Source organism: Ochotona curzoniae, unplaced genomic scaffold, assembly GCF_017591425.1.
Source record: "Ochotona curzoniae isolate NIBS_2020 unplaced genomic scaffold, NIBS_Ocur_1.0 contig_64, whole genome shotgun sequence".
Classification (NCBI taxonomy): Eukaryota; Metazoa; Chordata; class Mammalia; order Lagomorpha; family Ochotonidae; genus Ochotona; species Ochotona curzoniae.
Window position 1 is genome coordinate 8,498,209 of NW_024466502.1, and position 23,560 is coordinate 8,521,768.

At 42.3% G+C, this 23,560-nt stretch overlaps 1 protein-coding gene across 8 annotated transcripts in view; it reads right to left on the minus strand.

Annotated features, from left to right (window-relative positions):
* The window catches only part of PCCA (propionyl-CoA carboxylase subunit alpha), a 324,721-nt gene that overhangs the window by 196,286 nt on the left and 104,875 nt on the right, over positions 1-23,560 (minus strand). For all 8 annotated transcript variants that reach the window (XM_040991176.1, XM_040991175.1, XM_040991172.1 and 5 more), the window contains 2 exons: positions 17,588-17,624; positions 1,372-1,450 (listed from right to left, as the gene is read on the minus strand). In XM_040991176.1, the coding sequence (XP_040847110.1) occupies positions 1,372-1,450; positions 17,588-17,624 (116 nt within the window). The remainder of the gene's footprint in view (positions 1-1,371; positions 1,451-17,587; positions 17,625-23,560) is intronic.

Sequence of the window (23,560 nt, forward strand, 5' to 3'; positions counted from 1 at the left end):
CAGACAAAACAAATATCACCACATCATCTAAAGACTAGGGTGTGTTTGAAAAACAAACACAATGTTCCATCCATCTCAGGCACTTTGTCTAAATTTCTATAGGGAAAAAATAAGAAATTATGATGAAAATATGTAATTTCACTTTCAACAACCATCATGATTCTCATTCTAATTTATTATGTAAGTAAAACAGACAGGCATTTTTAAAAACACATTCCAATGTTCTAAAGATTCTAAGTTACGGATGTTTCTGTCAAGAGAAAGGTTATGACAGAAATTACAATTTGCAGCCATCCATTAGGATAAAATAAAGAAGCTAATGTCTATTAAAATTCCCTTTACAGCCAAAGCATGGTAAAATTTTCACAAATGATTTTACAACTGTTTTTCCTCAGGAGCGGGGTGAGGACAGGAAGGAAGCTGTCAGTGAGCTGCAGCAGATGCTCGGCACGCTAACTATCGCAGGCTTGTGTCCCTGCGTGGGTCAGAAGAGCAGGTGTGGGGACGGGGGCAGAGGGGTGGCAAGCCAGGGGGCAAGCAGAATCAAGCCCTGGGAAAGTCAGATGACTTCCTGGAAGAGGGAGATCAGGGGAATGCACATAAGCCACAAACTAGCCATGCAGTGGGGTTTCCATCAGGTTCATCCCCCAAACATCACAGAAATCTCTCCTGCAATCAAACGTGAAAACAGACTATGATGCATTTGACCAGATCACCTTAAAACCTGCTGCCACTGCCATCTTGTTCAGCATCATTTCTTTAATTACTAGGATGCTTCCAGTGAAGTAAATTGAAGAACTTTTTACCTTAACTGTGACTTTTGATTTCTGAAACTAGTAATAATGGACTGTAGATTTCCACAGAATATACTGCATATAAAGGACATACAATAATTTCAAACTCAGAGAAACAGCATTTTTCACACCATAAGATTATCAAAAATAATTCACTCCTTTTGTGGACCAGAAAAAAGAAAGCAAACACGTATGGAGGAAAAACAAATTCTCAAGCAAATCACAACTGCTTTTCACATATAGTTGGTTCTAAGCATTATGTAAAATTCCAAGTTCCAATGTTCGTGATTTCTGCCTACAAACCAAATCGTGATTATGGTTTTTAAAAATACATCATAAAAACAAAACAAAATCCTCTGTCAATGCTTAAGAAAGCAGCTCCTTAACAGTATTGATAATGATCCAAATACAAATAACGAACAGTTCTGCTCAGTTTTGGCTTTCCCACACTCAACAGAGTAAAACCTGCATGGCATCATAATGACTCCATTATGCTTTGGTTATCTGTTTACCTGTCAGTTTAATAACTCTGGTAACTGCAATTTTCATCAAAAGTGCATTTTGGACAGCCGCTCACCTGGTCTCTTCATCATCCCATGCGATGCGCATGCCTTTCCCACCACCACCTGCTGAGGCCTTGATCATGACGGGGTAGCCTAACAGCAGGGAAGAATTAGACACAAGTTCAGACTTTGATCGTCTGGATGTATGAACATGACAACTGACCACATGTTCAATAACGCCGAAGACAATAACTAATTTATTTAAAAGTTCCTTTTTTTTTTGAGTTGGGAAACTATAATGATGATCTTATAAAAGTATTATTTTTAAAGACAAAAGCGATACTCATATCAACAATTTGCCATAATGAAAGATAGAAAAACATAAAAGAATTACTTGACAGTTGGCTCTAAAGCTGGCAATACAAAGAGTATTAACTAAACAAAAGAAGGAACAGCCACAGCACTAACACACACACCCACACACGATACCCTCAAATTGCTCTTGACATGTACAACCAATTAAATTCCTTTTTTTTTTTCAAAAATAGTAATGTTCAGGCCCTTGAGGTATTTTCATAAAAATCCCAGAGAACCCTTGCAGCTTTTATCACTAACACCTGACAGAAGAACATTGGGAAAAATGCAAAAAGGCTATTAGATCATGAGCTGGAGAAGAAAACCCGCCGTTCTCCTCCATCACTGGAGACACCCAGTCCACAGGCTACTGTCCAGACCTGAAGACATTTCCGGATGAAGTGTTGTAAAATAAATCAAAATCATAAACAGTTGTTGGTTTTCACTTTGAATATTAAGTTTATTATTAAGCTTTCTGACAGCAAGAACCATCAGGAACAGATTAAGAGGTTTTCTGAACACGAAGTAGAGACACTCAAGTTTGAGGTCATTTCTTCCTGATTTTTCTGAGCAGAAAAGGACTTTGTAAAGGTGAACCCCTAAAGGAACTTTCCAGGCCAGTGACACTCCTGCCGGGCTCCAGGCCGACCTCAGGATCCTTGGGGAAGGTGGAGAAGGGGCTAAATGCCACATAGCTTTGACTGCTAATTTAAACAACACTTGTTTCCTAAATGCTTCATAATTAATCCACATTTTCACAAGGTTATATTTCCACAGATCAGCATTTCCAAGATGGTTAAGTCTTATGTGGCAAACCTTATTTTAAAAGCTTAAATTCTAGAAGACTGATAGGAACAGTCTGACTATAAGTACTTTACATTTACATTGCTCCAGCAAAACATGACCATAAATAAAAATGGAGCTTTGGGAAATATGGGTTGGAGTATTATTAATAATCTTAATTGTATCCTCAATATTGTTATAGTTTTATCAGAAATTGATGATCCAGAAATAGCTGCAATAATAGATCTCCTTTGTAAGTTATGCTGTGACTTAATAATGGATATAGTGTGTATGTTAGAGTCTTTTAACAAAGGTGACTCCATCCTCCTAAACTACTGGTGAAATGGGGCCTCCTCTCTTATCGCTCCTGTCAAGAGACTCCTAGGCGCACAAGCCCTCCCCTTATCACCTTTGTCAAGAAGCCACAATGTACGTAAGCATGTCATGGTAGGAATGATAAAGAAGAAACAATTGTATACTAATGAATATGTATGTTTTGAGAATGAATATGCATGTTTTTAGAATTAAGAAAAAGCAAGTGTTATTGATAGATAATATGTAATAACCAATCAAAATATTGTAAACAACTGCCTGTTTTGCCCCTGAATTTGTATATAAACCCATGCATTTGTCCCAGTTACTGAAGCCAGCAGGCTCCCACTAGACCGGAGCCAAAAGCCCCTGGGCTTCCACTCGAACTTGCAGGCTCCCACGAGGCCGGAGCCAAGGTCTTGGGCTTCCACTCGAACTTGCAGGCTCCCACGAGGCTGGAGCCAAAGGCCCAGCAGACTTCCATGAGACTGAAGTCAAGAGGCACTCTCGGTGACTTCCCCCATCCTGTTTGGTGTGTGCTTGCCTGAATAAATGCTTGAATGCTTGATTGCAAAGCATCCACTCTCGACTCTTGGCATTTGTTCTGGTGACCGGGCTCGGTGTTCGCGGCAAAGACAAAGACCAAAGACCCAAATAATTCCGTCACTGGGGACTCACGAGACAGGACCATGGAAAGGTAAGGAGGAGACACACTCTATGAGGCCACTGAGCGAGATCCTAGAGGAGGGGTAGCACTGGGTCACCTGAGTCAGAAATGCTGGGAAAAGAACAGCTCAGGTTGAAACCTGGAACAAGTACGGGACTTAGGGGGAGTGCAGAGCAGCTGAAGGGGAACAGAGGAAAGAAACAGTTTGGGGGCGAACTATGGCAGATTTTTGCATGTTTTCAAAGATGATATATGACTTCTGAACTTAAGTCTGCAGGAATGGGGTTTGTCTCATTTCATGCTACAGCCTTAGGTTGAGTGTCAAATAAATTCAACTGATGTCAACAATGAAAAATTAGCCTGCTATTCAGAAACATAAATATTTAAATCTGACATGCCTGAGAATCTATTTCCAACATGAAGGTTTTTTTTTAAACAAATGGGTACATATATTTTTTAAACTGTATAAAAACCACTGTCCAAAATTACTTAAATGGGGCCAGTGTTGTGGCATAGCCAGCCTCCCACACGGGTGCAGGCACTTGTGGGTGCAGATGAAAAGTACTTGGACCATCCTCTTCCACTGCTTTGCCAAGCCATAAGCAGTAAGCTGGATTGAAGTGGAGCAGCCGGGACATGGGTCAGTGCCCCATTAAATGCTGGCACCACTGGCTGAAGGATTAATCTGTTGAACCACAGTGCCAGCCCCATGATGCTCAGAACCGATTTGGGACTGTAGCAGCAGGAAGGGCATCATGGGATTCCCAAACAGCAGGATTCCCTGATCTCAGACTGTGAATCTCCAAAACCGTGAGTTGAAACTAGCCCCATTCCTTTCTCGTTAACTTCTCTTGGGTATTTCAGACTGGCAACAAAAATTCACGGAGACAATCAGGTTTGCTACTGAACATTTCATACCAAGTACGTCATTAAAGTGTAGGTGACACATATTCTATGATGTTACCATATAATGTAGACTTAAGAAAAACATGTGAAGTGGAATGAAAAAAAATAACCACATGAAGGATGTTAAACAAGAGCAGACACCACTGTCCCTCACCCTTACTTTCTCATGTTGCTGCTAGTCTACTTAAGGTAAATCACGGGTGGCAGAAAAAGGGAAAAAGTAATTTAGTCAAAACATGGCATTTCCAATGATTGATAACTTGATGTTCACTGCAACTTCTCCTTCACCCGAGTACAGACAGGAAGATTCTGCTAACCATCTCTCGTGTGTTCTTATCCAGAGAAGCAGTCACACCCATGCTTTGTTTCTTGTCTAGAATTCATTTATTCGTCTTATGTATTTCAGAACACATAGGTTTGAAATTAAACAAGCTTCCTTGTTAGAGCAAAACAAATTTTACAAGTCTTTTTCCAAGGAGGCAAGCGCCTTGGTATGACGATATTACTTTAAAACACACACAAGTAGCAGCAGGCATTGTGGCATAGCCATTTACAAGGCAGAGTACGGCATGCGTCCCAGCTCCTTCTGACCCAGCCTTCTGCTAACACATCCCAGAGGGCCGCAGACAATGGCTCATGGGCTCGTGTCCCTGCGGGCCACATGGAAGGGCTTCAGGCCTGTCCCAGCCCTGGCTGCTGCAAGCCTGCGGAAGAGCAGCCCAGCACAGGCAGATCAATCCATCTCTCTCCTTCTGCTTTTCAAGTACATAAACATAAATGAGCAGGTAAAAAACCCCTTACACCGTTGCCAAGTTTTTCCTCACTGCGGCAGACCTGTCACTGTGTCCGCTGCTAATTCCTGATCGCAAGGATGTATGTCAGCTGACACACTGAAATGGAGCAGTGTCCTTCCTTTCTACACAACTGAGGAGAGACAGAAGGCTTGCAAAGGTATGGGAGAAGAAAAAATAACGATACACACAGGCCTAGGTTGCCAGCATACCAAAGTTTCCATAACTACTTTTCTGGACTCAACTTCCAAGGGAAGGTTGGACTACGCAGTAACATCTGGTTCCCTCCTTTCCTGTCATTCCCACCACAAATTAAGCAGTCTTCGTTCTAGCTGCACCATCAAATTTTCATTCATTTCATAAATGTTTACTAAATACATACCGAGTATCAAATACTGATGGAACTGGCTCTGGGTGATGAGAAGCTAAACATGACAAAGTCCCCCTTTCATGGAGCCTTACTCTGCGAGTGGAAGAAGACCCGTCCTACTGACGGTGCTGAGGACCACTTTCTCATTAAAACCTGGAATTTAAACTGAGATGTGAATACCAAAAACCAGCCATCTGTAAAACCAATGAGGGAGGAAAGAGTATTTCTGATCGGTCATCAAGCTGGACTTTGTCACAGTAAAGGAACATAATCTATTACAGTATTTTTTTTTAAATTGTGATCACTTCGGCTGCTCTGCAATGAATGAATTGCAAATGGCAAAACTTTACAGTGGTCCAGATACCAGGCAGTTGGGACTCGCATGTGACTATGAGAGAGATCAAGACGGACCATTGCTTTAGAGTCAGAGCTGGGTGTATGTGGAAGAAAGGGGAATCAGAGAAGACTCCAGGATCTCAGCAGCTTTCCCATGCAGTTAGACTCCAAGTCAAAAAGAACAATCATCGGGCCTGGCGCAATAGCATAATGGTTAAAGTCCTCACCTGGCACACACCAGCAACCCATATGGGCGCCGGTTCTAATCCCAGCAGCTCTATTTCCCATCCAGCTCACTGCTTGTGGCCTGGGAAAGCAGTCAAGGATGACCCAAAGCCTTGGGACCCTGCATCTGCACGGGAGACCCAGAAGAGCTCCTGGTTCCTGGCTTCAGATTGGCTCAGTTCCAGCCATTGCGGCCGCTTGGGGAGTGAATCATTGCACAGAAGATCTTCCTCTCTGTCTCTCTTCCTCTCTGTGTATCCGCCTTTTCAATAAAAAATAAATAAAGCTTTTAAAAAGTTTTTAAAAAGCTAAGAAAAATGACATCTTAATGATACCTTAGTCATGTAAGTCACATAACAATTTCATGTGATTTTTAAGCTAATTTCTTCAACTAATACTTCAGAGTCACAATACTCAAGGAAGAATAAAGACGGAATAAGGTCACTATTGCTTGGGAAACATTTGATCCCCACTTCAGTAGTGCTAATCAGAAATCTTTCACAGATCAAAGAGAAGATGTGGTGGACGGAGGGAAAGATGATGTTTTAAAAAGTTGAGAAATGCATAATTAACTCGAGTCCTTTATTTTCTTTTTTCCCCTCAACTCCTTTATTTTCTAAAAGAAAGTTTCAAAGATAAAGAAAATAAAAGATATTTAGGGAGAAGGACACTTCTCTAGGTAGAACAGCTTCCTTCTGCAGCTGGGTGACGGGACCTCAGGAAGCAAGCCTGCAAACCAGGAGCAGACCCCAGGGAGCCCTCCCAGCGGAACGCCAGGAAAACGCAGTCCTGTGTGGCTGCTGTCCACCTGTTCCCACTCCCCTGACGTGAGGCAGGTAGCTCAGCTTTTGCAGTTGTCAGGGTTACGCTATCGATGCTTGCTTGGTTTTTAATTGCTGGGTTTGGGCTTTCATGACAATATTTTTGAAGAATGTCAGGTGACTGTATAATAGAATATTCCACAATTTTGAAAATATCTGATTCTTTACCCATTAGATTCGGGATTGTGAAACAGTTTTAAACACTGCGTGGCTGTTGTATCTTCTCTAGTTTCCCATCACAGAGTCACCGACAGCTCCACTAGTCGTAGCACTGAGGAAGTTACATTTGATTCTATGACACCTCCTGCCAGCTTAGTTACCAAGGGTCTGCCACGTGTTGGACACACAAGCTAAGGCCAGCCCTGGCTCCTGACTGCAGCTGCCAGCTGGAGCAGACCCTGGCAGGCAGCAGCTCGACCAGTTGGGTTCTTGCCATCCACATGGAATAACTGAATTCAGTTCCTGGTTCCCGGCCTTGATCTGGCCCAGTCCCACCCATTACAGTCCCACCCCTAGGACATGGGACCATTAAATGGGACAGCTCTCACCTCACCCCTACACACAAATATCCCTTTTTCGTACTTTCTCAATAAAGAAAATATATTAAATATTTATCTTCCTCACAGGAAAAATAAGTCATTCTCTCCTACTAACTTGCAAATAATCTGTAGACTGACATCTTGATACTGGGAATGCCCTCTACTCAAATAATATTTCAACTGGTCAAAATATACACCAGTGAACCATATTTAAAACAAATTCTATATGTTTTGGTATACAACAAAAGTGAAGCACAGATGTGCACTGTGGCTCAGCGGGTTAGGCCATCACCTGGAATGCCCTTAACGCAGACGAAAGGACTGGGTAGGATCCCAACTACTTTGTTTTTGGTCCAGCTCCCTGATAACACGCGGGGAAGGCAGCAGTTGATGGCTCCAGTGCTTGCACCACGGCACCTCTGCAGAAGACCAAGACAGAGTTCCTGGCTGCTGGCTTCAGCCTGCTCCAGTCCTGGCTATCGTGGGCATCTGGAGGGTAAACCAGCAGATGGATGGATGGATGGATATGTGTGTGTGTGTGTGTGTGTGTGTGTGTGTGTGTGTGCGCGTGCGCGCGCACAACTTTCAGATAAAATGAAAGAATAAAATGACCAAAAGGAAATCAGTCAGTAATGTACAAGAATGATACATCACAACCAAGTGAAATTCATCCTAGCCATTTCAAGGCTGCTTCAACATTCAGAAATCAGCAGCAGGCACTGGCCTGGCCAGTATGATGCGCACTTCCTACAGCTCAGAGCCGAGTTCAGGGGGGCTTCAGTCACAGCCCACTCCCGAGTCCAGCTGCCAATCAATACTGCCCGTGGGAGACCACGAGACAGCTCCAGGAGGGTGTGTGTCACTCGCGTGACAGTCCTACACCAAGTTCCCAGCTCGTGCCTTCTGTCACGGACCAGCCTCGTAACCTTGCTGGCTGCTGGGGAATGAACCAGTGGACAGGTAAGCTCTCTGTTTCTCCCTTTCCTCTCAAATAAAACAAATAAATCTTAAAATTTTTAGAGGCTTAGAAATCAATATAACCCAACACAAAGGGGAAAAATCCTATAATTATATCAATGGGTAAAGAAACAACATTTGAGAAAATCCAGCGTTCATTGAGGGGGAAAGCAAGCAGTGGAAGATGGGCCAAGACCTTGAGCACCTGCACCCATGCGAGAGACTCAGGTGAAGCTTCCTGCTGCCAGCTTCAACTAGCCCAGCTCTGACTGTTGCAGCCTTTTGAGGAGATAAAAGTTCTGTCTCCCTCTCTCCGTAATTCTGAAGTCACATAAAAAGAAATCCTTATTTTAAAAATTCTAAAACAATGCAACTTCAAAAATTTTAGAACTAATATGTCAGTGTCACAAGCTTGCAAGAGATATGGTTAATATATAAAAGTTGTTAAAAGTGAGGGCATTTGTTGCAGGGTGCAGGCCAACACTGGGAGAGCTTGGTTAAAGCTCCAGGCCTCCAATACAACTTCTGGATAAAGCAGTCCCGGCAGGGAGCATTGGGTCTCTGCCAGCTCAGTTCTAGGCTTTTGGCTTCAGCCTGGCCCAGACCTGACTGTTGCAACCATTTGAGGAATGACTCACCAGATAGAAGATTCTTTCTTTCTTTTTTTTCTTTCTTTTCTTTCTTTCTTTTCTTTTCTTTCTTCCTTCCTTCCTTCCTTCCTCTCTCTCTCTTCTTTCTTTCTTTCTTTCTTTCTTTCTCTCTCTTTCTTTCCTCCCTCCCTCCCTCCCTTCCTTCTTTTTCTTTCTTTCTTTCTTTCTTTCTCTCTCTCTCCCCCCTTCAGTTGTTAATGAAACAAAAATAGTCACCCAAAAAATTGTATTTGCTATATGCCAGAAGTAAATCCACATTTTTAAAATAAAACAATACCATTTATAATAGCATTCGAAAAACATGAAACAGGCACAAATCTTAAAAATGTGTACAAGATTTCTATAAGGCAAACCATAAAACTGATGAAAAAAGGCAATGATGATCTAACGAAGAGATATTCAATATTCATACACAGGAAGATCAACTTTGTTAGCAATTATTTCCAACTTAAGTATAGATTCAACACAATCGAAATTAAAAATCCAACAAGTATTCATGGCTATCAACACTCTTATTTTAAAGTTTGTATGGAGAGGTAAGACTCAGAACATTCAACACAATACTGAAGATAAGGAAATAAAGACTGATACGACCCAGCTTTAATACGTAATATAAGGCCCAGCAGAGTATCCTGGTGGCTAACGTCCTCGCAGCTGGGACCCCATATAGGCCAGTTGGTCTCTCAGCTGCAGCACCTCCCATCCAGCTCCCTGTTTGTGGCCTGGGAAAGCAGTAGAAGACAGCACAAAGCCTTGGGACCCTGCACGGTCCAAAGATCTTTCTTTCCTCCTTCTCTTTGTAAATCTGCCTTTCCAATAAAAATAAACAAACCTTCTTTTTAAAGACTTAAAGTCATACTAAGTAATACAATACTGATCAAAGACCATGCAAATCAATAGTTCAGAACAGAGGGCTCAGGTACAGACCAACACAAAGGCAGTTAACTGAACTTTGATAAAACAGATAAAAAAACAAAGGCAATTCAATGAAGATGTGCACCCAACAAATGGTACCACCCCACACACCAAATACAGTCAGTAAACCTAGACCTTTCCAAAATCAGAAGGAAAAAAACCAAAAAACAAAAAAACAAGGAACCTACATGGAAATATAAAGGGCAAGGCATAAAATTTTCAGAATTGGGCCTGGCGCGGTGGCCTAGTGGTTAAAGGTCCTCGCTTTGCACGCCCGGGATCCCATATGGGCGCCGGTTCTAATCCCGGCAGCCCCACTTCCCTTCCAGCTCCCTGCCTGTGGCCTGGGAAAGCAGTCGAGGACGGCCCAAAGCTTTGGGACCCTGCACCCGCGTGGGAGACCTGGAAGAGGCTCCTGGCTTCGGATCGGCATAGTATCGGCCCGTTGCGCTCACCTGGGGAGTGAATCACCGGACGGAAGATCTTCCTCTCTGTCTCTCCTCTCTGTATATCCGCCTTTCCAATAGAAAAATAATAAAAATAAATCTTTAAAAAAAAAATTTCAGAATTAAAAAAACTAGTGGCCTTGATTTGGCAAGGAATTTTTACATAAAGTATCAAAGGCATAATCAAAGAAAAAAAAATGACAAATTAAATTTTATTAAAATTAACAATTTCTGGGTCCCGCGCTGTGGCCTAGCGGTTAAAAGTCCTCGCCTTGAACGTGCCGAGATCCCATTTGGGCACTGCTTCTAATCCCGGCAGCCCTGCTTTCCATCCAGCTCCCTGCCTGTGGACCCAGTGCCTGCATGGGAGACCCAGAAGAGGGTCATCTATAAAACATGGCATATTGTGATAATCTGAGAATGTTCGTTCTCAGTTGGGTGTCACAGTTGGTGTCAGGCACAGCAAATGTCATGCCACCTTCAGGTGACATGACTGCACACAGGTCATCAGCAAAATGATTATCTCACTCTCAGTAGTTATCACAAAGAAGATTTTAACACCATTTTCTTCAACGTAACTTTTCCTCGGGTAGTTTTTATTAAATCTTCTTAGATAATAACCACATGTACTGAAGAGCAAATTGGCAAACTAATAATGTAAGGCTGAAAAGAAAAGTGTAGGCTGCAATATTTTTTCAAAGATTTCTTCAAAATAACTTCAACCAGTCAGACACAACATATGGAAAATCTTCCAAGCAGCAATGAAGCAGAAGAAATCAAAAGATTCCAGGCTCAGTCAAGTACTGTAATCACTCTTATGAATGAACATTTTGCTGTTTGATAGAAATGACACAAGTGACTTTGCTTGTAACGTTATACCTGAAGAAAGGCCCCGCCAAGGAGGCAGCACAGAGCAGGACTGCCCCTGAGTGCAGAGCAGGGTCCCCACCCTCAGTGCAGAGCTGCCCTTGGGGCCAACGAGACAGCATGGTCAGCGGAGGAGGAAGAGCAGTTAGCATCGGCAGAACGCTCCATCCTAAACATTTCCTCTAGTCTACACCCTGGTGAACACAGCGCAGCCTAAAACAATCACTACTGAATTTTCTGGATTATAATGCCTGATCATTCATTTTGTTTACTATTATATACTTGTTGAGTTTATGAGCAGTAGCTTGATATTTCTACTCCCCTCCCTGCCCAAGTATTTCCATCACAAAATCAGAAATTAAGGGAAAAAAGTGGAAAAAATTAGTCAAATCATGGCCTACAAATGTTGTCAAAGAACTTTACCATGTGTGATTACTCATCTCTGTACACGTGCACACATTTTGGGAAGTGGTCAGAATACTACACTGAGGAGCAGGTGAACTTCAAGATACACTGAGAATGAATGAAACCCAACCGCCTGCGTCGGGAGCTTCCTACGGTCAGTCTCCCAAAGCTGTGTCTACATGTCCATTTGGCTTCACTCACTGAACAATCTCTTGCTGAAACCTACACAGCATAAACGGCATTGTCTTAAACACCAGAAATATAAAATTAGCCAATCTTAAATTTTACTATAGAATAAGCAATCTTTTGCAAAGATTATTCTTGCAGAGAATCCCACAGTGTTTTCAGAGAGGAACAAGATATTAAGAGAACACCGCACAGCACACTGTAGGGCTAACATTCCAGTTTGATACTGTCCCCCCTCTCCTCTAACAAGTCTTTATAACTGGATCTCTACTCTTCCACGCCCTTAATGATTGTTAAATATGTGTTCTGCCGCTACTGTATAGAGTGATCGACATATGTCTGAAAGATCCAGTTAGTTGAGGATGTTTATTCTATTCTCTTACTGATCTTCTGTCCAGATATTCCATCCATTGCTTACACTTTGGCATGGATACTCCCTGATACAGCTGTGGAACTGTATTTCTCCCTTCAATTCTGTTGGTGTTTCTATCATCTGAGGGTTTGGGGAGATGCATATGCTAATATAACATGCAATGTTGTTCTTTATCTCGTCCAATGGTTTCAGACTTCAAGTATGCCATTTTTCTGACATTTGCATAATCACCACAGCAGTCTTTTGCTTACTACTTGCATGGGTTATCTTTTCCCATGCCTTATCTTTCAACCCACTCATGTGTCTGAATCTAAAGGAAGTTTCTCACAGACAGTATAAAATTGAATCATATTTTCCTAAATTTATATACTCAAGATAATGGAGTACAGGTACTCAAACCAATAGCTGCACACACACATTAACAGCAGACAATTTACAATAGTCTAGAGGTAGAAACAACCCAATATCAATCAGCAGGTGAATAAACAAATGCGGGATATATGTGCAACTGACAATTACTCAGCCAGAAAAGGGAATGAAACGCTAATACAACATAGAACATGGACAAGCTAACCTCAGTCACACTACTAAATTAAAGAGACCATACACAAACACTCCTATGTTGTATCATCCCATTTATATGAAATATCCAGACAAGGTGAGTCCATAGAAACAAAACAACATAGTGACTGGCAGGTGATAAACACAGGGACTGAATACGTTATGGAATACCTGGTCAATGTGCTTTAAAAAACACTCAATTATGCAATTTATAGGCTGGTTTTATAGTGGCTTACACTTTTATTTCAATTTTTATAAACCTATTCTTTATTGTAAAAATTCACGGGGGGAGGATACGGGAAGGGGTTGGGGGATCCTCAGAGCCTATGAAACTGTGTCACATAATGCAATGTAATTAATAAAAAATATATATATTTAAAAAAATTCACACCTGGTTGCTCCAGGGCCGGAGGAAAGGGGTAGGAAAGAACTCTTCCGACTGACAGCAATGTTGAATCCCTCGGTGTGCTTCAGGGTCACACCGACATACGCGTATCCCAAATCAGCAAACATTCTTTTCATGTTATTGCATGTAACTTTTGCAATAAAAAAACAAAATTATACAAATAATGGACTCATTTAGTGAGATGCATGCTGAAGTACTGAATGGCACTTGGTCTGGTGTGGACAATTTTCTTGGATATGAAACAAAATTAAGATATGATAATATATGGATAGATAAGGGTAAAAATCTAACAAAATATTAATAGGGAAATGTTAATATTGGGGGAAAAACTACAAAATTCTTTCAAATGTTGTATGACTGAAATTTTTCAAAATACATATTGGGAGGAGTTAATGAACTAAATAAATATGTGAAGAGATTTAGAGTATGATTATAAGAACAAGCAGGCAGCACTATGAGAGCACTTCTCCAAGAGTTGAACTGAAGTCAAGATATGAGAGGCTACAAGCAGCCACCTCTGGGAAGATAACTGTCCAAGCCCTCTGTCTCCCCGATCCTGGGCCCTCTGTCTCCCCCATCTTGGGCCCTCTGTCTCCCCCATCTTGGGCCCTCTGTCTCCCCCATCTTGGGCCCTCTGTCTCCCCCATCCTGGGCCCTCTGTCTCCCCCATCCTGGGTCCTGAGATGGCTGTGGTTGGTGAGTCACTGTGACTCAAGCACAGCAGGCAAGGATGGAGGAATATACAGAGACTGCGGGACAGAGCCCAGCCACAGAGAGCTTACACCAGGGTGAGAACCCGCGACTCTAAGGACAAACACAGCGCTCAGCGGGTTTACACCATGGTGGGGCAGGATCAAGTAAGGGTTGCTCTGGGTTTTGAAAAGCTTTAAAATACTGCATTGTCTGCTATGTCAAGAACGGCTTTGAACCGAGTGAAAAAGAGGTACAGCAACCATCCGTGTACTTCTTGAAGAGCTTATGGTAGCCACAAGAGAGGACTGGCAATGAAGCCAGCAAGCATGGGATGCGAGACGGGTTTAGAATGGAGCGCTGCCAGCTGTGCTGTTGGGCTCAGGACAGGATAGCGAGGGAGATCAGCACCCAGGACACTTCTTAGGTCATGCCTGAGTGAGTGGGGCAATACTTCCTCAGGTGCAGAAACTGAGGGAGCAGCAGACTTGTAGGAATGAGCTGAACAGCCAAAACACTTTTTAAAATTTAAACAAGTAAACTGGCAACATTTATCATCATGAGAAGGAAATGCAATGGAATGAATTCAGACTAAAATGAAAGTTTTTCAAAAGACAGCTTTTAGATTTACAATTTCTGCATTAAGTACCTCTGCTGTAGCAAAAAGATGAAACTTAAATGGAAACCACACGATCACTGTCAGGTTAAAGATGAGGTCTAAAAAAAACCAGGAGCAAAAATGAAGGACACGTGATCACCCAAAAAACAAACTCACAGAAGAAACGCATGAAATCTCAGCTGTCTCTCATCCACCAAGGATAAGAGTCTAATTCTTTAACTCCATGGGGCCAGTGCCAGCATAGTCAGCTAAGCTTCTGACTGTGGCACTGGAATCCTAGAATAGCACAAGTTTGTGTCCTGGCTGTTTCACTTCTGATCCAACTCCTTGCTTACAGCCTGGGAAAGCAGCAGAGGATGGCTCAAATTCTTGGACCCCCAGACACACATAGAACTCCACATGCAACACAATTAGTTACTTTGTATTATTTTCCACAAATTGGCGAGTTAAATTTGAGTTCTCATCTCATAATTCCATCAGTGTAGCCCAACTATAAGAAAGCTGGAGCCAAAGAAACCTCTGTGACCTTGGGCAAAGGGTACTCCACTCCCTATTTCCTAGAAGCGTAAATGAGAATAACCAGACCGTGTGGCAGCATCAGAGTGCTGAGCACCGGGAGCTGGAGCCTCGCCTGCTTCCTCAGTGCTCAGTCCTGTGCTTACCTGACTTGGACAACACAGGAAAACAAACAAAGCAGGGCCTTCCTGATTGTCACCATGTAGCACCGAAGTACTAGGAAGGAGTCTGGCCAGTCAGCTGCCACCAACTGACAGCCACAAGGCCTGGTCATAACTCAGCTGCTCACAAATGGGACGCTGCTTACTAGTAGAGTCAGTTTAGTTTACCTCATAGAGGTGCTCACCAAATCCCATTAAGATCATGATATAGCCAGACCATGATGCATTTCAATAAAAATTGTAGAAAAAAATTAACATGCCACCAAGCAATAAAGGAAACAGATTTTGGTGGCATTTGTTTATCATGGGACTTAGTGTGGTGATTGAGCAGGCGACCCCACGGAAATCCCACAAGCTTTGCAAACGCTGACTCCTTCGTTCATTACTTAATAACTATGATTTTGATCATTTATGTCGCAAGCAAGAAGGAATAATAAGAAAAAAATAACCAGGATAGAAGAGAGGAATGAATCACAAATTATGTGCCCAAGAATGAGACAAGAGATTCCAAACAATGAGGGAACTGGAATAGTGGAATCCCTGAAAAGGAGGAAAAGCACAATGAAATACGGAGAGTGACAACAAAGTGATGTCAGCCTTCCGGGCCAACTGGCGCTTTAAGTCACAGGTTAGGAAAGCACAGGAGGCAGGGAAACCAGCAAGCAGCACTCTGCCACTTCCCAGGGCGACTGCCAAAGAGTCGCACTTCAAATAGGGACAGCGCTGTAACTCCACATCGTAATCCCTTTACACATTCCTCCCTAAATTCGTTCAAACACTGTCCTTTTCATACACACAGATAGTATTATCATAATAGTACTATGTCTTTTTAGGTAGATAGTATTATCTAAACTAGAACTATATGTATAAACAGGATCTTATAAAAAATTTGATAAACTACTTTAGGAAAGTCTTCTTAAAAGCCAGTCAACTTGGTGTAGCAAGTTAAGCTTCCACCTGAAGTATGGGTGCCATTCTACCATCCAATATGGGTGCCAGTTCAGTCCCAGTTACTCTACTTCCAACCCAGCTCCCTGCTAAGACCTGGGAAAGCTGTGAAAGACAGCCCAAGTGCTTGGGACCTTCTACCCACACAGGAGACAAGAAAAAGCTCCTAGCTTCCGGCTCCTGGCTTTGCAGCGTTCCCAGGACTGGCCACTGCAACCATCGGAAACAAACAAGTGGGTGAAGATCATTCTCTCTCAATCTCTCTGTGTCTCACTCACTCATTTTGACTTTCAAACAAAAATAAACCTTCTAAAAAGCCAGTAGACATATTACATGTCTGAAGCAATTTAGTGATCTTCTCGTGAGCTACTACAATGCTAAAATACTACAATGCTTTCTGAAATTGTTGACAATTCTAAAGAAATGACTAATGAAGAGATGTTATATCCACAGCTTGGACATAAACTCAGGAAATTTTTTACAAAATAAATAAATGAACAATATAACACATTTAATAACAATAAAAACATCATTTAGCCAGACCCAGTGAGAAAGAGAAATGCCAACTGGTTCTTCAAATGCCAACTTAGTCTTCAGGCTAAGACACCCTGCCCCATTTACAAGAGTATACTCAATTACTGAGGGCGATCGCCTTCAGATCAGTAAGATGTTTCTACAATTATCAACTATGTAAACTTTACAAAGAAAAACTGCTCTCTAAATGAGGAAATAATCAACCATCATAAGAAGATAGGACTACATTGCACAGGGTGAAAACCTGGGACCTCAGAGCAGCAGGGTGCTTGAACAGACTACTAAGCATTCCCTAATTTCTCTCACCTACCTACGGATGAGTGTCAACTGAATACAAACCCGGACCAACACAGCTGGAAGCCTTCAGCAGCATCACTTAAGTAGCAAACACTGAAAATACAGTAATTCTAACAGACACTTGTACGGTTTTTTTTTAATTAAACAATTGGAAAACACTACCATGATACAATTATACCTAAACTAGTCAAGTACAACACGCATTGAAATGTCCTTCAATTTACCTTGCATTCTGAAATTTTTCACTTTCTATTTCCCTTTCCAAATAATTAACATCTGAAGAAAAGGCTCAAACTTGAAGAATTCTACCAAGTGCAACATCTTCATTTTAATTTTACATATCATTTAGGCAAATAAGCCTCAACTATGTACATAAAAATTTACATCAGATCTTAAGGATGTTTCACATAATTCCTGCTTTAAATTTACCAGTGAGTTCGTGTTCCAAAAAAGCTAGAATTTAGGTCAAATTCCTCCTTAAAGTTCCCTTTGATAATATGGTGATTCAACTGATAAATCTTCCAGACCAATAAGTAATCAGGAACCAAAACTAGTAAAACATTATTCGCTCTGTGGGAATTACTTATAACACATTTACTCAGCTGTATCTGGTGGAAGACACGGAGATCCCACCAAAGTTAATTTAAGAACTTACCAATTTCCCTTGCAATCCTGACAGCTTCATCTGCATCCTGTAAAGGCAGGAAATGAGACCCAACATTAATCCCATGAGGCATTGCACCATGTCTTTAGGGCATTCATATATTGCACTACTGTCTCCTCTGATTCATTTCATGTTCAATTTTACAACCTTCTAACCCTTTCCATTCAGAGAAATGTAAAATTAATACCATAAGTGGAATGTGAATTCTACCTCATCATTATTGTATTAAGAAACTCGGCGCAGTTCGAAACGGGCCGGCAGGAAACACCAGCAGAACTGTCCGTGATTTGGTGCAGCTGCCGGAGTTTAATGGCAGAATTTAGATGTTTACAATCAATACTGAATCATAAATCAGATCATTAAAGCTTGTCGGCAGCCAGCTCCCTTCTGTCTCCAGCCAGTATCATGTTTTCCTGGATTCTGTCAGCAGGGGGAGTTGATTCACTATTGTTTTGGAGGAGCTCAATCGATCATCCAGAAATAAAATTTCCTAGTATCTGTCAAAATTACCAGTTGTTTAAAAATAAAATCCCATTGGTAATCTAGTCTACATTTTCTGCTTCGGCTTTTATTTCCTCTTTTATTAGGAGGGGCATATCTTAACTTCTTACCTAAACTCTATGAAAAAGTTCAAAAGGCCAAGGAAAAAAATTCTTGTACAGATAAATGTTGTTATTCGCAGATAATATTAATCGCTGCTAAATATCAACCAAGGCAACATTAAGTAGTCAAAACGACCAAAAACTTCCCTTGAATCTAATTTCATCGATCAATAATCATTAATTCCCACCTACATACCCAATTTAGAACATTCCAGACACAAGTGAATATAAAGACGCTGTTGAAAACCAAGCCTCCTACAGGGTTTATTTTTCACAACTCACTGTCACACACTAAACTATCACAAAGACCCACACTGGTGTTTTGAAACCACTACCTGGTAAGTTCGCCTGAAGTTTTAGATAATACGTTACCTTTTTTAAAATCATTTAAATAATACATCTAAAATACAGAGCAACCAAGTGGGAGAGCTGGAGAGATGTTTATAACTGCCTCATTTATGTCTAGGAAAAAAAATCTTCCTTGAAAGTCTTCAGGACCTAATAACATCCCGTGAATAAGGAGGTTGGCAGGGGAAGTTGTCAGAAAAATTTAATTTCCTTTCATTAGCCAGTCTGCTCCACAAATAGGTGCTTGTTAAGTTCAAAGCAGTCCTGAAAGCGACTTCAGTTTTAAGTCTTTTTTTTTTTTTACTCCAAGCAGTCACATGTGTTAATGAGATTTTCCAAATAACAATTGTGTTCAAGTCAGAGATAAATCTGTAGCTCCTACCTAACACCCTCCAAAAAGGTTTACTGTTTTATTACACCTTACTGTTCTCACTGACTCTGCATTCTCCACATTTCAGTTTAAAGGGATAAAAATCCGTGAAAAGCGGCATTTAAGAATGTTAGTGCTCTCCACACATTGAGTTGGAAGGTCCTTTGTCCTAGCCACTGACAGTTGCTGGAGAATACTTCCCCTAATAGCCTCTCTGTCAGGAAGTGTTAAACCTGCCAAATGCCAACAATTAGTGCCTCTCCAACAAAATACAGGAAGAGTGATGGCTGACCGAGCCTGGGGTCCCAAGAAGGGAACTGTTAGCATGCATCTTCTTCCCCATGTGTAACAGCGTATTTGCAAAAGACACTCAGACAGAACAAACTGTTAGTTCAAAACATCACCTGAAGGGAACTAGCAGGCAAGTTTCAAAGGTCGACTCATTAGTTATCTTTTCATAGGTTATTTATATACGCACATTGATGTATTGTTACAAACCTATACTGAAACACAAAACTTGTAAATATTCTTTGCCACAAATCCAACACTTCAAAAAACTTCCATAAACAATCATCTTTTAAGTAATCACTGTGCTTATGTTTTCTTGCAATGTAAATCAAACGCTACTAAATGAACTTGTAAGCAAAAGCAAACTGCCTTAAAAATTAACTTTTCAATTGCCTCTCATTCATTCATCCAAAAAATGACTGAGGACTTACCGTCCAACCACACGGCAAACACGACCATCAGACCAAAAATGAGATAAGAACTATCCTCTGCTGCAACGTGGCCTTTTCACACATTTGGCTTTATTATTGAGCTAATAAAATCACTTCTTAAGGGAAAAAAAAGCCCATATTATCTTGCAATTTAATGGCAATGATAATATCACACTATACAGGAAAGAAAATTTTGTAAAACTATAAACAGTAAAAAGGACGGTCATTTAAGAGAGTAAATGATTAAATAAGTTCACATGTAAAGAAATCCAAGAGAATAATACCTAAAATGTGTTTACCTTTAGCAGCAATTACAAAAATGCAAATTAAAACTCAGATTCGTCTGTCACCTGGCGGCCGGTACACAAGCAGCACCCCACCTCCACTGTCCTGGAAAGGGGGTGGCGGGGGGCGTCTTTTTTTTTTTTTTTTTTTTAAAGATTTATTTTTATTATTTTTTCATTGGAAAGGCGGATATACAGAGAGGAGAGACAGAGAGGAAGATCTTCCGTCCGATGATTCACTCCCCAAGTGAGCGCAACGGCCGATACTATGCCGGTCCGAAGCCAGGAGCCTCTTCCGGGTCTCCCACGCAGGTGCAGGTTCCCAAAGCTTTTGGGCCGTCCTCGACTGCCTTCCCGGGCCACAGGCAGGGAGCTGGAAGGGAAGCGGGGCTGCCGGGATTAGAACCGGCGCCCATATGGGATCCCGGGCGTGCAAGGCGAGGACTTAACCACTTGCGCCACCGCGCCGGGCCCGGGGGGCGTCTTTTGTAACACAGACTCTCGCGGCCTGCTACAAGTGCAGGACACAGCTGAGACCAAATGTCTCTGAGTCTTGGAGTTCTACTGTTAGGATGTTAACCACAGATACACTAATGTGCACACACAGCGAAATCCAAAAAACTAGGGACAATTTGTTGGTGGCATTTCGACAAGAAAAATACGTGAGAAAAATCTATTTACTACACTATGACAGTGGCACCATAAACAGTATGTCTATCAAATAGAATATTAACATAGCCTTTAGAAAGAATGGAGTTTATCCAGATGTCCCTATTTATCCACTTTTACACACACACACACAAATTCAACAAATACTCACCTAGCAACACAGTACAAAATACAGTCTCTGACCTTGTGGATTTTATTAGAGCACAAGTAAGAGTAAAAAAATAAGTAAAAATTAAGTAGGCAGATCAAGTGATAACAGATGCATTTTATATTTCCATGTAATGAGTATCACGCCAGAAATAAAAAGAGACTGCACACAAACATAATTTCTGAAAGCAAAGTTATACTCAAGATAAAAATAATGTGCCTCCATGGCAAAATCAAGGAGAGGGAGTAAAGAAAGAAGGCGCCCCAAAGTTCAGGCTGGTCAGCACTTGGAGTGCTCCGGGAATCAAGCTGAGCTGAACACAGGAAGTGAGAAAAGGACAGGAAGGCTGAGAGGGGCCTGACCAGCTGTGGCCCAGCCCTTTTTTGTTTTCAATTTTTTCTTTTTCATAATGATTACATGGTTAATCAGGGTGGGAAGGATCAAAGGTTAGGGAAAGTGGAAGGAAACATTGTTTCCAAGTTTGCCATTTCTTCTTGTTTCTGGAGAAGGGGAAATACAAAGGGAAAATCCACACCCAACCTCCCAAATGTCCCAGTACCCAAGAACGGGGAACCGCCACACAGTGTTAACCCAGGGTCCCGATGTGTGCAAGTTCCGAGGGTCCTGCCCAAGTGGTTTGGCTAGCTCTGAAATACTGTCCATTCCGATTTTGCCCATCCAGGAATGATGCAGCCCCCTCAGTGTCCACTGGCTGACCTACTCAACCTCAAGTCTCCATTCACCCAGTGTTTGCTGATTTAATTTGGCTGAGTTAGTTGTCCAGTTTGTTCTGCCCTCCTTCTGTTACAGCACCAAAGGGGCTGCTACATTCTCCATGAGCATCATCAGGATCTGCATCTACTGCACCACCTTTTTCACTGAGGAAGACATATTCTTGCAGGCAGGCGCAAGGACCTGGGCCAGCGACCAGAGCCCCACCAGATCCCCCCCACACACAGGGCTCATGAACCCAGCACACACCTTGCAGGCAGGCCAAAGGAGACCCAGGCCAGGCGACCCAAGCCCCACCAGATCCCCTACCTCCAGGGTTCACTAAGTCGGCACCCACCTCACAGGCAGGGACAGAGACCCAGGCCAAGTGACCCCAACCTTACAGGATATAGACAGGGTCCCTAAGGCCTTGCTTTATGGTTGGGATGATGAAACAGACTCAGGTTAATCTTTCAGAAGAAACCTGCTACATTCTAAACATAGGCAACACTGTGGTTAACAGAGCAAGCTATAGTATGGAGAGCTCCATGATCTGGCGAGTGTTTGCATGGGTAGTCTTAAAGGCCTGTCTAGCGTAGACCCAGCCCCAGTAAAGCAAGGTGGAGAGGTGATGGTGCCTTTAAGAGGCAGGGCCTACAGAACAGTGGTTAGACCCCTGGGGGCTGAAGAGGGTTTCCAAAAGCAGAAAAACTCTAGTTAGCTCCCCAGAGAATTCTTTCAAAAAGAGCAAAACTCTGTCCCACAATCTCAGGCTTTCCATCTCCACAGCATGAGACCACTTTCTTTTTCTTTGCTCTTTTTTTTTTAAGGGAGAATTTTTTTCTTAAGATTTATTTTATTTTTATTGGAAAGTCAAATATACAGAGAGGAGAGACAGAGAGGAAGATCTTCCGCCCGATGATTCACTCCCCAAGTGAGCGCAATGGCCAATGCTATGCCGGTCCGAAGCCAGGATCCAGGAACTTCTTCTGGGTATCCCGCATGGGTGCAGGGTCCCAAAGCTTTGGGCCGTCCTCGACTGCTTTCCCAGGCCATAAGCAGGGAGCTGGACGGGAACTAGAGCTGCCGGGATTAGAACCGGCGCCCATACGAGACCACTTTCACACTTGACTCTTCCCTTTTCTGCATCATCACCATGTCGTGACGCAGCCAGCATTCCTGACCACAGGCCAAGGAGAGAGGGCTTGCCCAACATATACAGATGGGACATCCAGCCTCCAAACTGTGAGCTAAAAAAGCCCTTTTGCTCACATAGTACCCCAGCTGTTTTTGTTCTCAAGGCAACAGAAAGCTGCCTAGAACCAACAGTATGAATTCATCTACATCAAGACAGAAAGAAAACATTTGAAACCACATAAAGTTTATACATGGGCAGCAACAAAACGCTCAGACTGAGAGCTGGACATTGTGGTGCAGTGGGCTATGTCGCACTGAGATGCCTGCGTTCTGCATCAGAGTGGCTGGTTGCAATCTCAGTTTGGATTCCAATCCAGGTTCCTGTTCATTGCAGCACAGGAGGCAGCAGGGGATGGTTTGGGAACCCATACAGAAGACAGAGTTCCAGGCTGCTGGCTTTAGTCTGACACAGTTTCAACTACTGCAGGTATTCCAGGAGTGAGCCAGTGGATAAACTATTTCTCCCTCTCCTCTTTCTCTAATCAATAAAATAAATAAATAAAACAAATAAAATAAATAAAACTTCCCAAAAAATTCAGCTTGCATTACTGTACCAAATCAGGAATGTGGGGCCAGAACCGGGATCCAGCTGGTTAAGTCACCACTTGAAACACCAGCCTGGGCTCAGGTCCACGTTGCTCTGCTTCTGATCTGGCTTCCTACTAACACACTTTAGAAGACAGCACATGATGGCCCAAGCACTTGAACCCTTGTGGCCCACACAGGAGACCAGGATGAAGTTCCTAGCTTCTGGCTTCAACCTGGTCCTATCTGGCTGTTGCAGCCATTTGGGGGAATAAACTAACAGATCAAAGATAGATGTCTTTTTCTCTCTTTTGATGCCTCCCCTCGCCTTTCTCTATCAATCTGCCTTTAAGATCTAGAGTCTTTTTTTCTAAGTAGGCTTGACAACTGG